The following is a 16,713-nucleotide window of genomic DNA, read 5'->3' on the forward strand; positions in this document are numbered from 1 at the left end:
GAAATTGCGTACAGCTACCTCAAACAAATCAGAACAATAGGCTACTCGGACTTGGCCACTTTGGGTTGCTCGATGACAGATTGCACTATTGCCAACTCAGTCTACTAATTTTGTTTCAACGCTTCATGTAGATGAAAGGCGACAAACTCAAATCACCTGCCTGAGAAAGTCAACGGGAGGGGGCGGCTGTTTGACCTTCTGGCAAGCTCAAGAATCGCCATGGCCGCACCATCTTGACTTGTCTACTCAGCAATTATTTGGTTGAAGAGAAGTCAGAGAAATCTCGATGTCGATATGAAATGTCCATCTTTGACCTCTCGTGGGAAGAACATTTCTTCCGACGAACTGTCCCCTTTGACTTTACTCTCACCTCATCTCTCTCTCGTATGGCATTCCCTTCCTCTCTAATGCTTTCGATGCATTCTAATTCAGATATGTACAAGGCAAAGAGAAGAGAACATTCTGAAGTCCACGGATCTGAAGGTTTCCAAACATGCGGTCAAATGGGAACGACTTCTGGTAGTCAAAAGTTGACCAACTTCTAGAGAACGGCATGCGCTTCTCATCTACCACACGTGTGCCTGCAGCGTTGCGTTGTGGGAGACTTCACGATGTTGTCAAAGTCAGCATTGCTGCATCGGTCAACCGCGTTGACAAGCTGTGGTTACTTAACATCGCATGACTTGTTTTGCTCAAAATTATTAGGCTGGATGTGGACGCTTGTTATTCATAAATGCTTCTAATTTATTGTGTATATATACATATATATATATATATATATATATATATATATATATATATATATATATATATGAATTTTTTATAATACTTTTTTTTTCCTTAAAACCTCTATATAGTTTGACGATGTGAAATCATCGGGCAAACTCATTAGTAAGGTTAATATCTTAATTCATGTAATCAAATTATCTTCGACTATTTCCTACAAATCATCCTATGCATGATTCTTTCAGCATCCTATGTACGTAGGGTAGTAATAGAGAACCCATCCAACCTCCATATACAACACAACCTATGCCATCATGAATACTACCACCTATTACCTTGGATTAGTTCCTGCATGCTTCCCAACATTGCTCGAACCAAGTAATAATCTTTTGTTAAACCTTGGACTCTCCTATGATTTCAGGTGATCCCATACCCTAACATTGAAAATTATCCTATCATCTAAGGATGGTCCAATCTTTTGCCAAATAAATGTAATCCCTAATACAATAAGACTGCAACCCTCGGTGTAAAGATGAGAAAGAGAGGAGGAACAGTGCTTGTGCTGTCTCCTTCTATCCATAGAGCCGAGTAGATCCCACACACACAACAGATTTCTTGGGTGTGGGATAAGCATGGAGAGCATTAAATATGTGCAAGGATTCTGAGACAGATGATCACATTATTTGTCTTGGGAAGCATGCAGTAGTGCCCATCTTCTCCCAGTGAGCAAAAAGAAGAATCTTAGGGGGGGGGCAGGACTAATCATTCAGCCCTTGTGATCGATCCCTTTTTAACAATCCTCATGATCCCTTGTTTGACAACCGCACATTAAAATTGTGACTGATGGGTTTATATAGAAGAATAGATGCCCAAGTTAGATTTCAGTTCGTATACGGGTTTGGAAGGACTGGACTCCATACGATTCATTAATGACCAAATCCAATAAATTAAGTTAGATTAGACTGATCGAGCAGTGATTAATGTGGATGTAGATATTATGCTGAGATCTTTCCGGAAGATATTATGTCCTTTTCTTTTTCTGTAATTAAAGCTTTCATGCTTAGTGCACGTTCGCATTATTCGATCCTTTTCATCAGATCTACTTTGCGTTCTCTACAGTCGTGGTGATCGACAAAGTCATGTTGTTCCCACCACCTGTTTTGCGTGAGAGGATTATGAGGGGAAAGGACAGCCGTTGGGTCCAACATACTTGGGATATAACTTGTTAAAATGTCAATCAATATTGGCAAAGATTAATCGAAATGAAGCTTCAGTGGGGGCATTTTTGCCGGTTATTGTGCATGGCATAGCCTACCATTTCTCCTTTTATATATGCATATTGCTATACTTTTTTCTCTTAATATTTCTTTGCTTTGACTTGCTTGTTGAGCCGAAAACGTAGAATCAGATTGCTCGTCATCAAATGGGAGTCTCCATTGCCTATGTTTAGCCTTGCAAGTAGCATGGTCACATCAACACCCCACTCTCTTTCTTCTTTTAAGATCAAACTTGTACGAGATGTGCGCTACAGTAGAACTCATCGTTGAGTTTTTACCTTTCGAGAGTGCCGATCACGTGTGAGGACGACTGAAGCTGCTTTTGATTCATGCATGTGAAGACCATGGGTGGAGCTCAATAAGTGTGCAGTTTATTGCTTCGGTCGTTCCTGAGTACATCCTGTTAAAGAGATGACAACTTTGCAGTAGTTGACTCCATCTCTGTCTCCTGGTGTTTGTATTGGAGCTGTCCAAGTCCGATCCAGTAGGCATGGACATGACGGGAATGCGAAGCTGCTGTTGACACCTACGTACTCCCTCATGCAACCTGACAAACCTCAACAGTGGCTAATCGGACTTTGCTCGATTTATCCATCACAACCCAATCCTGATAAGAGAGTACTTGCTGCAGCACCCAAGGAAGAATCAACACCCTCCCACCGCATATCAACAGTGGAAGAAGATGACAGCAGAAGCTTCACGGCAAGCGAGCTTCCCTTGAAAGAGGACGGCGTTCAAAGTTTCACGTCCCCAAGTAGAATTCCCTCCTCCTATATTCTTCTTCTTATTATACTACTTCTTTTTGTGATGTCAGCCAACGCGAGGCTCACTTTGTAGCCTTCTCATCAGCAATCAACGTTGGTCCAGATTAAACTAATCCCTGTCCATTTCATGCGTGGATAAGAGAAGGACGGTTGGTAGCGTGCTGTTCTCATGTACTCCCTCCCAACACCAGAATATGAACCTCCAAAGGAATTCCAAGTTACACATTTAAACTCGATGCATCGACATCATATGAATCGTAATACTTAGATCAGTACTCCTGGCTCTGCCACATCTCTGGAGAAAACAAAGTTCACTGCGTGCTCCTCATGTGGTGTTAATAATTGGTATCAAGTATCGACTTACTATGACTGCGTTGAAGCTGTGACCAAGTAATTGTTTGAACCAAATGACAAGTCAATGGAGGCACACGTCCAACTTAGTGCATCTCTCATGAACAAAAGCGATCGTCAGCTATAACTCAATTTTACCTTGTAAATTCAACCTCTCTTCCTATAAAACCGATCCCAAAGTTGGTCAATTCGATGACATTGTCGTGGGTTCAAACATGAGAGCCCCACAACAATGAATTCCCGGATGCCGCATCTTGAATTTCTATTACAAAAAAAGTTAGATTTTTAATCATTAATAGGCTAATAATTTGGTCTATATATTCAACTGCCCACTTGGACGGGTGTTGGGGTGGCCAACTTTTGTGAGAGCTCAGATGTCCCACTGGAAAAGGTGTCAACGAAATACATATGCCGCCAAATCGTACTCACTCAGACCCAAAGTGCATCATTCACCTCAAATTAATGACGGGATTTAATGGTCGGACTCTAATAACAACAGCAACGATAACTAGGGTTGGTAAAAAAAAGCATCTTCCCATTGGCTGCGAGAGTCGGGACCTCCGTGGAGGACCAATCAAAAGCGTGGGTGCCCTACACGTCGGCCGGGGCAGGCAACGAATCACGACATCGTTATCGTGCACGCAAATCGGACCCGCCCGTGACCGTTGGATGCGATCATCGACCGCTGGGATTGTACTTGATCCCGCCCAGCGGCCGGGCGCGGGCCGGGTTGGTGACGTCGCCCTATTTTGTCTCATCTCGCCGCCGTACGTCAGCTGCCCACGTGAGCGCCCCGAGCACGCCCGGCCCCGCCCCTCATGAAGCCAACAATAAAAATCCCCGCGCCCCCGTCCTTTGTGCCAGCCTCGGTCAGACTTGCCTCGCTCTCTTTGCCTCATCCCTTCCATGTCTCTTCGACCCTCTCCGGTATATATCTTCCCCGCCCCTGCGCTTTCTCACGCTCGATAGCGAACCCCGCGACCCAGGCGTGCATCTCATGGATCCTTCCAATCTCCACTGTCGGAGCCACGACGAGTTCTCGTCGGAATCCTCCGGCCGGTCGCCGGACTCCCTCCCCTTCAACGTCAACGACAGCGACGAGATGGTCCTGTTCGACATGCTGGCGGAGGCCACCGCCCCCAGGCCCGACGAGGCCAGGGACGGGGAGGCCGAGTCGAAGAGCAGGGACGAGGAAGGGCTGCTGCGGCGGCGGACGCCGGAAGATCGGTGCTACCGCGGCGTCCGGAAGCGGCCGTGGGGCAAGTTCGCGGCGGAGATCAGGGACTCGACCCGGAACGGGATTCGGGTGTGGTTGGGCACGTTCGACACCGCGGAGGCCGCCGCGCTGGCCTACGACCAGGCGGCGCTGTCCATGCGGGGGCAGCTCGCGGTGCTCAATTTCCCGGTGGAGCGGGTGCAGGCGTCGCTGCGGGAGCTGGAGTGGGGCAAGGACGACTGCTCCCCGGTGATGGCTCTCAAGAAGAAGCACTCCCTGAGAAGACGGCGGTCATCGAGCATAAAGGACAAGGTGGCGCCGACCAGGATACCGAATGTTCTGGAACTGGAAGACCTCGGCGCAGACTACTTGGAGGAGCTCCTCAGTGTATCGGAGTCTTCAAAACCATGGTAACCCTTCTCCTGCTCTCCACCGCTGCCATCTCACGCCCGGAGGACCTCATCATTTCCTCCTCCATAATTGGAGAATCCAATCACCTGCTCAACCTACAGCCACACTCCATGAAACTCGGATCCAGCTCCCCCTCACCATTTTTTATTCTTCTTCCCCTCTCCCTCCCTCTCTCTCTCTCTCTCTATCGAAAGCCCCCATCAGATAAGCAGTGCTGCATTATTATGCGGGCCCCGAAAACGATGTAAGAAAAGATGTACATGTCTGTTTCAGATCCATTGAATCCACGGGAAAGTTGAGCACGACGCCTTTGCTCTCTTCACATCATATCGATCACCGGCCACTGTTCATCCCCTCACATACGAAGCCTCCTTTACGGGAGGATTCTTACGCGTACCATATCTGGTGCCGATGTCAGCATCCTTCCAACCCTACATTACATTTCATGAACTCATTTCTCACTACCACATATGGCATCTTGTGGCATATAATTATTGAAGGATAATATATTTAATGCTTCTTAAAGGAGCTTATCTAAAAAATGGATTAGTTAGACAGCTCAAGCACTGTGCAGCTTATAATATAATCCCACAAAAGCTGATCTGATAACTGTCACATACTAATAAATTCTGGTTCACCAAACGAGATCTATTTCACAATCCAACATCGATTATATACTGTAAAGAATAACAGTTTACGCTTCTTTTCGTTGATCGACAAAGGTGTGCCGATACATGGTACGTGGACGGACAGCAACTCCTTATTTTAGTGTGGCCTTCAGGTTCTTTTACAGTGGCCATTGTCGTGAGACCTCCTCAGATACCTCGGTGCACTTGTTCCTTCTCATGATCAAGCTCTTGGTTCATGATTCTGGTAAAACTCAAACTTCTTTTGCGGTAAACACAAGGTGTTTATCTTCCTTTCTTTATCCGTTCTTTCCAGAAGAGAACTGGACATGTTTTGGCTGAAACAAGCATGTGTCTGCAGAGATATATAATTTGAACAGCAGCCTATCCAAATGTGTTGGTCAGAAATGGTGTGGACGAAAAGAAGCTGCCTGGAACGTGAGTTGTCTGGCGACTCGACATGGTGTTGGATGAGTCCACATGGTCAACATGACCAGGTCAAAGTTCAGGGGCCGTTGACCTGTTACTTTGAAGTTAAATGTTGGACCGGGCTTGATGGACCAATGCATTTTATCGACCCTAATCTCGTTTACATACGTACATACAGTGTGATTATATGGTGCATGAAATATTATTTGATAATCCAACTACAGCTATCATGTAGTCATCAAAATGTCGAGCATTGTGACATTTAGAGAGGAAAAGGAGGTAAAGTTTCAGCGTCTCCTACCTATCCTGCTTCAGTTCGAGAACGAAAAAAACATTTGCATCTCGTATCTCACTTTAGGACGATGACAAAAACATTCTTATCTCGTATCTCTCTTCGGTCATTGTTGCAAAACACTATGGCAGTGGTGGTGTCTTTGGTGAGATCATTACTCATAACTAGCTTAAGAGTTTAAATTTAGTTCCATACTCAGTACTTTCTTTATGCATTACACTGATGTGGCATGTTTAATATGCCCTAATTTGACTCTCTTAAGCCCAAACCAATAAAAAATAATAATACTGATTAGTAAGGGGATGATAATGATGGGCATATAAAAGAGAATCATACATGGAGACAACTTGTATGTTGTACGAGAACTCATGCGATCCATGGGAAGAAGAAAGATAAACACATAAAAAAACATGTTGTGAATAAATCATGACAAAATAATTACACTCTTGATCTAATCCGCATAATGATTAAATTGTTTATTGTTCTCAACCTTCGATTTTAGTGGTTCGATGAATCCAAAAGCCTCGCACTCGTCGATCGCAAGTCATGTTTGAACCGCAATACATCGATTGTTTTGTGTGTGGGTTTGGGTCCGCGATATAAATGTGGCTTTACGTATCATCTTAACATCTATCTTTTCAACACTATATTGAGAAAACTTCCGTTTATCCCTACAAACATGTCGAATGTTTTATAGATAGTTCTTTGACAACTTTCTTTGAGCTTTCAAATTGTACGTAACTTTAAGGTTAAAACTAAGTATAGTTTATGTTATAAGTAAAACTTGATTTCAGAATGTGCCAATTAAATTTTCTGAAATTATTGACCATCCCCTTGGGATATTATTGATATTTTCTTAATATAAAATTATTGGTTAAAGAAAATTAGATTTTTCTCATAAAATATCTATTTTTTTTATTTGATGTATTTAATTTTCTCTAATATCCTAAATATTTTTCATCAATGCCTTTTTCTTCTTTGATAAATGGCTTCCATCCCATCGTTTGATTTTTCTTTTGGTTTGGCTCGTCATTATCATCTTTTTTCCCTTAGTAAAGGCCCCATTGATTTCATCTTGTCATAGTTCCACTCTATTATATCAAATTGTGATCAACGAGAGATATTTAGGATATAAAAAAATAATGTCACCAAATAAATACTAAAAATAAGGGTTCATAAAAAGCCAAAAAAAGAGAGAAAATTTTCATAAAAATCGTAAAATTCTCCGTGTACGGTCAGAAACTTCAGCCATCGGATATAAGAATCCACGCATCGTCTCCGGTGAGATTTTTGCTACGCTTACGAGGCAGGAAACACTTTTCTAACGAATAACAAGCCATCAAACCCGCACACTATGACGTCATTTATCGCAGGTATCATTCTAACGTGATTGATTTCGTGCACCATGAATCGATGGGAACAGGCGATCAGGGCTCGAAGACGAGGCCTTCACGTACGTCTTTATCGCCCTAAATTCAACTCGCGCTGCGAAACTAATACTGAAGTCGTCTCTTGCGTTCGGTCGCCTCAAAAGGGGGAGGAGAGGATCTCCTTTTTGCGATCGAGGGAGTAATAGAGAGGAATGATCGCAAAGATCGCGCTTTTAGGTGGTTTTCCGTGAACAGAAGAAAAAGGATCGCCATCTTCTCCCTCGCTCCCGTCCTCGGCGCTCGTGCAGTCATCGTGATCACCCTCTCCTTTAATTCGGTTTCTTCCCTGTCCTTTTTCTCTCTCTGAAGCTTTTCGGCGAAGGATCGAGCCGGATGGATCGTATTCTGCTGGATGATATCATAGGGCGGCTGCTGGAGGTGAAGGAGCGTAAGCCCGGGAAGAAGGCGCATCTGAAGGAATCCGAGATCCGGCAACTCTGCGCCGTGTCCAAGGAGATCTTCTTGCGGCAGCCTAATCTTCTTGAGATCGACGTGCCCATCAAGATCTGCGGTAATTGCTAGGTTCCTTCCTTTCCCCCCTTTCACATGTGAAAAATTAGTTTTTGGGTGTTGGTACCGATTATTTGTTAGGTGAAGTTTTGAGGATTTTTTGGGCTGTGTAATTAATTATTATTTATCTTTTTTCCCGTAAGAATCGATATAAGTTGCATATGTTTTAGTCGTGCTAGTTACTCTGTTCGAGTAATATTAGCGGTATGACAAGTGTGTATGTTTTACGATTCTCTTTTCGGCTTCACTTATTTAAGACATCCTCAATCGTAATTCATAAAATTTCATCCTTCGGCAATTTTGCTTAATCAGAAAATAGTTGTTTTAGAGTCTTATTTCAATTTTATTAACTAGTTAGGTACATGACTTTGTATTATTGGCTGATAGAGTTCACTTTATTTTGCATATAAACTTTTAAATTGTCTCCATTTTTTCCTGAAAAAAATTGCAGCTTATCTTGAGTGATTCAATGGTTAGATATTTTGTTTGTATGTCTTGTGGGCTAGTCAGCACATCTCAGTAGTGGTAAGTGCTTCCGGTTAGTTACGATGAAATACTCTCTTTGCTAGTATGAATATAGTTGCTGCATTGTATGAAAAAGAAATGTTGCAACCAATTTATCGTTAAAGAAGCACATACGGTTATTGGCAAGTTGCAACCTGCAGGTATAAGTTAGGATCAAAGAAGGTAGCTCTATACTGGTAAAGATGGATATTAGTTTAGCGATGGATAGGGAGGATGGGGATCCTCTGACATGGATTAAAACAATACATGCAAACAAAATGTATTTATGTCACGGACGGATTGCAGAATTATGGTCTTAGGATTGCCTTTGTTCATGCGTTCCACATTGAATTATATTCATCATGAATGAATTACCAAAAATGAATAAAGGCAAAAGGTTCATGGTGTCAGGTTTTTGGTCTTCTGTTATATTGGATAACATGCAATAAACATTAGACTACTTGAAATATATGTGCAGTGAAGAAAGTCAGACCACAATGAAGAAGGGAATCAGTGCAAGAAAGTAGTGCAAACAGAATAAAAAAAATACAATCAAGTTTGGTTCCACATTGAATTATATTCATCATGAATGAATTACCAAAAATGAATAAAGGCAAAAGGTTCATGGTGTCAGGTTTCTGGTCTTCTGTTATATTGGATAACATGCAATAAACATTAGACTACTTGAAATATATGTGCAGTGAAGAAAGTCAGACCACAATGAAGAAGGGAATCAGTGCAAGAAAGTAGTGCAAACAGAATAAAAAAAATACAATCAAGTTTGGTTTGCTGAATTTCTGAATTCTGAATATACCTTATTGACTTGGTAAATTTGACTGTTTAGAGCATCTGACCTTGTGCTTTCTTATGGCCTCAGGTGATATTCATGGCCAATATTCTGATCTACTGAGGCTTTTTGAGCTTGGAGGATTTCCACCTGCTTCCAATTATCTTTTCTTGGGTGACTACGTAGATCGAGGAAAACAAAGCCTTGAAACTATATGCCTTCTCTTGGCATATAAAATAAAGTATCCTGAGAACATCTTTCTCCTGAGGGGAAACCATGAATGTGCTTCTATCAACCGTATATATGGCTTCTATGATGAATGCAAACGGAAATATAGTGTGAAGTTATGGAAAGTATTCACAGATTGCTTTAATTGCCTACCTGTAGCTGCTCTTATTGATGAAAAAATTCTCTGCATTCATGGTGGTCTTTCTCCTAGTTTAACAAGTTTGGAACAAATTCAAAACATTACACGCCCTGTTGATGTGCCAGACAGTGGTCTGCTATGTGATCTTCTCTGGTCGGATCCTAACAAAGATATTCTGGGTTGGGGAATGAATGACAGAGGTGTTTCTTTTACTTTTGGCCCCGATAAGCTGTCTGAGTTCCTTGAAAAGAATGATCTGGATCTTATCTGCCGTGGTCATCAGGTTATAAATAATTACCTTTGTCTCTGCATATTGTCTTGCTGAGCAGAATGCCCTATTTTTGGTCAATATTGCTGCTTTTCTTTTTAGGTCGTTGAAGATGGATATGAGTTCTTCAGTGACAAGCAACTTGTAACCATTTTCTCTGCACCAAATTACTGTGGCGAATTTGACAATGCTGGTGCAATGATGAACGTAGATGATACCCTAATGTGCTCCTTCCGGATACTGCAGTCTTCAGAGAAGACAAAAGGTTTCCATTTTTGAAGTCTAGATCTAAAAATCTGAAACACCTGCACCAGCAGTCAAGGTAGGTACTGACATTCTTGGAGTGCCTGAACAAATGTGGTTCATATAGTGTACCCAAAGTATACAAACTCTATACATTTTGCCTTCACCTTTTTCTACTTTGTATATTTTATTACTTAACAGGTTGCTGATATTTCAAGCTAAAAAACTGACACCAAAGTCTAAGATGTTTGATTTTTTATATATATCATTCCAGAATGGATACAGAATATTTAAAATTCACCAGCATGTGTGTTAGCTGTGGTTATTGCCATAATGATGAAGCCCTAACATCAAGCCCAGATTTGTTTAAGCTCAGTTTGATATTAATTGCAAACCTAAGCGACCCAAGATATGCTTATGTAGGTTCAAGTTATCCTTAGTTGTGTCCTAATAATGTGAGATCTGATTTTCAATTGTATTTTCTCTTTTTGTGAATTTCAGTGAAATTTCATCATCCTCTTTATTGGTTGCTTTAGAGAAAAGATAATGCTTTTAGTTCTCTTGGTAATTTTGAGTCCCGTTTTTAGTGTATGGGTCAGAAAAGTTATTCAGTGTATATGATATCTGTTATAGATGCCTGCTTGATGGAATTTTCTCATATTATGAACTTCCAAATAAAGTCATACATACATGCATACATATACATTTATTCTTATACATATACATCAAATCCTGGTTGCAGTTTAGAAGTTCTGTCAAGTCTGTGAATAAGAGATGCACATGTAGGAAAAAGGTTTTCTTTTTTGTTTTGCCAACACATGTAGGAAAAGGTTGATTGGTTGTGTTGTATGATGAGTTTTGATTTGTGAATACAAGTTTCCTTGGCTACTACATATTCTTCTTTTCACTCATGGGGTTCTCATTCTTTCTTCTTTTGACCTACCTTCTGCTCTATTTTCTCTCTTCTCTAGTATCTAATCTCCCTGTATCTGAAGTCTAATATGTCTACTTGGTTTTGTAACCATATGATGCACTTTTGTTAATCAATTGCTCCAAGGAACAACTATAATAATCATTGCTGCATGTACTTGTGTTTTCTGTTATCATCTTTTTGAACATGAATCTTATCCACTGCTATATTACATGTAGTTAGCCTGTTCCATGTTGACCCTGCATTTTTAATTTCATTTTCATCAGCGTGGCTTGTTACAGTGGTTGAGCCTGACCATCTTGGCAAATGTATTCTTCAGCAGGGTTAGACTTTACTCGAGCCTTGTTGAACATTGGCCTCTAGTTTGGTTCAAAATTGAAGAGTTGTCATGTTTAACTTTCTAAACATGTTTCTATTTCTATAATCATCGTATGTGATGTTATGTGCATCATTTTCCAATCATATTTAACATGAAACTCACGTGCATGTTATCTAGTCTATGTATAATATTGACTAATATAGATCATATCTCTAGCCTACACAAATGTTGATCATGAACTTAATTTCAAACCCTGTTTTTGTTCAGACTTGGCTTCTTCACATATTAGTTCAGTTTACTCAATCTGAGAATCAACCCAAGTATGAGCACAATTATAGAGACAGTTCACATCTCATCCCTATATCAACTGAGGATTGCAGTGTTCGATCTAGCCAAACTTTTAGAAGTACATGCCGTGAATTTTAAAAGATTTAAGACCTTAATTTTATTTCTTTTTCTTTTTCATTTTGCCGTTACATGTCAAAGCTTTATCAGTGTATGCCAGGAGATTTTTGTTTTGAGAGCTTTGCCCCTCTGCTTTCTTCACTATTGTCAAAAGTTCAAGTTTGAGATATCTTGTTTTTCTGTGTTTGATTGCCAAATAAGATGCCAAAAGATTGCTGCTTTTGGCACTCTACTCTTTTCTTTTGACCACACCTCGCCTCAAAACAAGTACTCTCCTCTGGCTATTTGAACTAAGTCACTAACCACATCTGCAGTAATAGGTCTGAATGCACTAGATCGTACAAAACACTTACTCGCCCCCCAAGAGATTCCTACTACTAGATCTAAGTAAAGTTACAACATCTACTAGATCTAAGTAAAGATACAACATACCCTTCTTTTGAACCGGAACAGAAACATTATTTCCTCGCACCTACCGAAGAATGGGATTGACTACTTGCTGAACACTAGTGGTGACTTGGCCCCGGCAAAAAGGCTGTTTTTGTTGAACTCTGGCTCATATACTTCTTATACTTGATGGAGGTCAAGGAATCAAAGATTTATCCAAACTGGAAGGACTGCTCAGTCAATAAATGCCATAGTAGACTTATGGGATTTTTCTTACTTCCATTATCTTAAATTTTTTGCAGTAAATTGATTCATATAAGTAAAAAAAGAGTTTTCTGCTCTCTCAAAGACCTGGCACAACCCACATCACAGTTATCCAATTATCTCATTATCTGGAATGTCAAATGGAAATTTGACTAGAAACACAAATTTGTCGGTCATTTGATCTTCTGCATAATATTTTCTTGTACCGTACTATCTTGTGGTGTTAGGCTTCTTTTATAAATTGCTCTCATCAGTTCTGTCCTCTCATCACATTGTTGTATTCTGTGATCAGCTTTTCCTTGGTGCCACGCATGAGACTCGCTAGTCACGGTATACCTATGCGGCATGCTGTTACAATGACCAGTGCTTTTAGAAGGACGATGCCACTCATGTTTTTGTATTTGTATCTACGAGGAGCGACGGCATGTAGCTGTATGTATGCTTACTAGAATTCAGTTTCTATCTTATGTGACATGAATTTTAATTCGGTCCTGTTGTCTGCTGTGCAATGAATAATAGTTCATTGTTTTAATAACCAAGTCTGTATAATAATTTTCAAAATAATAGTTCGTTAGATCCTCCAGCCGTGTGTACCAGAATTCTGATACGGAAACAATTTGATGAGTGATACAATGGCATGGCCAGATAACAGTATATCTGATCTTTCTTTGGGTGGTTTTCTTGTGTTGAATTGCTGCTCTCTTTGATTGCAATGTTTCTTGTGGCTTTATCACCATCCTTTGCATTGAGCAGTCTTCAGATCTTATTTTTGGTAGCTTTGTCAGCCATCATGGAGTTTATTACCATCAACACCCATATAGAAAGTTGGATCTGTTGGCAATGGAACCCCTCGTATGAAGAAAATTAGGATTCTTACTTCTGATTGACTATTATTTGCTTGCTTTAAACTGGTGAAAAGTCAATGCAATAATCGTGATAGTATTTTTGTGTTTTGGTAGAAAATATTGACTATTTTTAACAATGCAACATGAGTGATTATTGTTCTTGCCTATTTCAAAATATTGATCATTGTGGCCAGAAGCTAAAAGGGAATCACCATTAGTGTTGCAGAAGATTGAGCACAAAACTACAGAGAGAGAGAGAGAGAGAGAGAGAGAGAGAGAGAGAGAGATGAACAGCGAAAGCTGTGTCCGTGAAAACTGCGACCGTCAAAGGATCGGCGCTGGGTTGTAGGGGGGCGTAACCGTTTCTGTACGCAGCCAACGCAAGATATGACGGCCGACCAAGACCTGGGGCCGCCGTTAGACTCTTTCGGATCCTCAGAATATTCGCCCCTAAGATTCTGCTTCTCCACCCTCGCTCGCGTACCCCACTGGCTCTTCCATAAATCCCAGTCTGCCTCCTCCTTCCTTTCTCGCCTCCTCCATTTGTGTCTCGAATCCTCCTCTCCGCTTCTGTTCGCCTTCCTCCTCCGGATCACAAGGTACTTGAACTTGTTCTCGTTCTGTGGCTGCTTTGCTGAGATTTTGATTGGTGATCGTTCGGCATTAGGGATTTTGTTTGAGCTTTCTTTCTCTTTCTTGAGAGAGAGAGAGAGAGAGAGAGAGAGAGGTTATGTGTGATATTAGATAAGATTCGATGAACTTATGAGTATTAATTTTCTTATTTCAATGTGAATGACTTTATTATGATCTTATCAATCCTCCCTTTCCCTCAATGAGTTAATCTGCCCTCTGTATCATACTTTATCAATGAGTATATCGTATGATTTTATCTTTTTTCTTATTTCTCAATCAAACACGAGACTAAATGGTCTTTATCACCGAGGTTTTCAGTGTCAAATAGCGATCTCCTCTGTTTCTCAGCAAAATTCTGTGTGTTTTCTTCTTTCCCTCGACTACTTGCTTCATGGGTTCAATGATTGCATCTGCATGTATGAATCAAGCAGTTCATATTGACCTTCTTAAAGATGCTATTGTGATCTGCGTTGGTGCATGACTTCACGGAGTGAGTTGATACAAGTGATAGGAGAGCAGTAGAGTGAGCATGGCGCAGCAGCTCCAAGTCCTCAGCGCGCTCGACGCCGCCAAGACGCAGTGGTACCACTTCACTGCGATCGTCATCTCCGGCATGGGCTTTTTCACCGACGCCTACGACCTCTTCTGCATCTCCCTCGTCACCAAGCTCCTCGGCCGCATCTACTACCACGTCGACGGCTCGCCCACCCCTGGTATCCTCCCTCCCCAGGTCTCCTCCGCCGTCAACGGCGTTGCCTTCGTCGGCACCCTCTCCGGTCAGCTCTTCTTTGGCTGGTTGGGCGACAAGCTGGGCCGCAAGCGCGTCTATGGCATGACCCTCATGCTCATGGTCCTCTGCTCCGTCGCCTCTGGGCTCTCCTTCGGCCACTCCCCCAAGGGCGTAATGGCCACCCTCTGCTTCTTCCGCTTCTGGCTCGGCTTTGGCATCGGCGGCGACTACCCTCTCTCCGCCACCATCATGTCGGAGTACGCCAATAAGAAGACCCGCGGCGCGTTCATCGCCGCCGTCTTCGCCATGCAGGGCCTCGGCATCCTCGCCGGCGGGATGGTGACCATCGCGGTCTCCACCGCGTTCAAGAACAGGTTCCAGGCTCCTCCCTACGCCGTCGACCCTGCGGGCTCGACCGTCCCCGAGGCGGACTACGTGTGGCGATTGATCCTCATGTTCGGATCGTTACCGGCGGCGCTGACCTACTACTGGCGGCTGAAGATGCCCGAGACTGCGCGATACACCGCCCTCGTCGCGAAGGACGCGAAGCAGGCGGCGTCGGACATGTCCAAGGTACTCCAGGTCGAGATCGAGGAGGAGCAGTCGACGGTGGAGCAGATCGCCAAGGCGCCGACGAACACGTTTGGCCTCTTCTCGAAGGAGTTCCTCCGCCGCCACGGCCTCCACCTGCTCGGCACCACCACCACCTGGTTCCTCCTCGACATCGCCTTCTACAGCCAGAACCTGTTCCAGAAGGACATCTTCAGCGCCATCGGATGGATTCCCAAGCCCGCCACCATGAACGCGCTCGAGGAGGTCTTCCGAATCGCCCGGGCGCAGACCCTCATTGCCCTCTGCGGCACGGTGCCCGGTTACTGGTTCACGGTCGCGCTCATCGACGTCATCGGCCGCTTCACGATCCAAGTCCTCGGCTTCTTCATGATGACAGCGTTCATGCTCGGCCTGGCCATCCCCTACCACCACTGGACCACCAAGGGAAACCACATCGGCTTCATAGTCTTGTACGCATTCACGTTCTTCTTCGCCAATTTCGGGCCCAACAGCACCACCTTCATCGTCCCGGCGGAGATCTTCCCCGCGCGGCTCCGGTCGACGTGCCACGGCATATCGGCGGCTTCCGGGAAGCTGGGCGCGATCGTGGGTTCCTTCGGCTTCCTGTACTTGGCGCAGAACCAGGACCCGGCCAAGGCTGACCGCGGCTACCGGGCCGGCATCGGGGTGAGGAACTCGCTCTTCCTGCTCGCCGGGTGCAGCCTCCTTGGGCTCGCTTGTTCCTTCCTGGTCCCGGAATCGAAAGGCAAGTCGCTCGAGGAGATGTCCGGCGAGACCGAAGGCGAGGAACAGGTGGCGGCCGGACCCAACAGGACTGTCCCAGTGTAGTAATCATCGCGTTATTTGTTGTTTCTGCTCTCTCACCTTCTCTGTTATCTCATGTTAATAAGAATGTTGTATTTGTTTAGGATAAGCCCATTGGGCCGATCTGCTTCGCAGTGACCACGACTCATGTCACACCTTCAATCAGAAAACCAACGAAATAACCGAGACGCGCTTCAAAACCTCCTCCGTTGACCATACATACGACGACTGATGTCACACCTTCGATCAGAAAACCAACGAAATAACCGATACGCGCTTCAAAACCTCGTACGTTGACCATACATGCCACGGCTCATGTCACAGCTTCAATCAGAAAACCACCGAGCCGCGCTTCAAAATTACCTGCGTCGACCGACGTCCAATCTGCGGGGCCCGTTACGCAGCTGCCAACGGAATCGACCCATCTCAGTCCATGGTGTGCTCCCCGGCCGGGTAGCGTACGCCACCTGGACGTTCAGATCGAGGAGCCTCCAGATGGACGGCCAGTGTGGCATCCTCGGCTTAAGCCCACCGTCCGTCAACCAAGTGGAGAGCAAGTGCGTGGCGTCGCTTTGCGCTGCGCGGCTTCGCGGTCCACCTCGACGAACGTCTCCATCAGGT

General features: G+C 43.6%; 3 protein-coding genes across 6 annotated transcripts; all 3 read left to right on the top strand.

The window, feature by feature from the left end:
- Window positions 1-3,959: 3,959 nt before the first annotated feature.
- On the top strand, window positions 3,960-5,050 carry LOC103971653 (ethylene-response factor C3). The gene has a single exon (XM_009385730.3). It carries the CDS (start codon window positions 4,116-4,118, stop codon window positions 4,746-4,748), a length of 633 nt encoding a protein of 210 aa, XP_009384005.1. The 5' UTR covers window positions 3,960-4,115; the 3' UTR covers window positions 4,749-5,050.
- Window positions 5,051-7,573: 2,523 nt separating this feature from the next.
- LOC103971662 (serine/threonine-protein phosphatase PP1) lies at window positions 7,574-13,161 on the top strand. Its single transcript, XM_009385742.3, has 4 exons — window positions 7,574-8,033; window positions 9,414-9,973; window positions 10,061-10,280; window positions 12,800-13,161. Exons 1-3 carry the CDS (start codon window positions 7,856-7,858, stop codon window positions 10,235-10,237), a joined length of 915 nt encoding a protein of 304 aa, XP_009384017.2. The 5' UTR covers window positions 7,574-7,855; the 3' UTR covers window positions 10,238-10,280; window positions 12,800-13,161.
- A 131-nt stretch (window positions 13,162-13,292) lies between these two features.
- Window positions 13,293-16,195, top strand: LOC103971670 (probable inorganic phosphate transporter 1-8). Of its 4 annotated transcripts, none has more exons than XM_018822444.2 (2): window positions 13,293-13,951; window positions 14,438-16,195. In XM_018822444.2, the coding sequence occupies exon 2, from the start codon at window positions 14,515-14,517 to the stop codon at window positions 16,114-16,116; it is 1,602 nt and encodes a 533-aa protein (XP_018677989.1). In that variant the 5' UTR covers window positions 13,293-13,951; window positions 14,438-14,514; the 3' UTR covers window positions 16,117-16,195. The 4 variants fall into 4 exon arrangements, with proteins under 4 accessions (XP_018677989.1, XP_064947159.1, XP_064947166.1 ...); XM_065091087.1 differs by having other exon boundaries at window positions 14,477-16,195; XM_065091094.1 differs by having other exon boundaries at window positions 14,491-16,195.
- The last annotated feature ends 518 nt before the right edge of the window (window positions 16,196-16,713 follow it).

Source organism: Musa acuminata, chromosome BXJ1-2 (genome assembly GCF_036884655.1).
Source record: "Musa acuminata AAA Group cultivar baxijiao chromosome BXJ1-2, Cavendish_Baxijiao_AAA, whole genome shotgun sequence".
Lineage (NCBI taxonomy): Eukaryota > Viridiplantae > Streptophyta > Magnoliopsida > Zingiberales > Musaceae > Musa > Musa acuminata.

Coding starts and splice junctions, on each gene's coding strand:
- LOC103971653 (XM_009385730.3), top strand. CDS start 4,116: ATGGATCCTTCCAATCTCCACTGTCGGAGCCACGACGAGTTCTCGTCG.
- LOC103971662 (XM_009385742.3), top strand. CDS start 7,856: ATGGATCGTATTCTGCTGGATGATATCATAGGGCGGCTGCTGGAGGTG. Junction 8,034..9,413: donor CGTGCCCATCAAGATCTGCG/GTAATTGCTAGG, acceptor TTATGGCCTCAG/GTGATATTCATGGCCAATAT. Junction 9,974..10,060: donor TTATCTGCCGTGGTCATCAG/GTTATAAATAAT, acceptor TTTTCTTTTTAG/GTCGTTGAAGATGGATATGA.
- LOC103971670 (XM_018822444.2), top strand. CDS start 14,515: ATGGCGCAGCAGCTCCAAGTCCTCAGCGCGCTCGACGCCGCCAAGACG.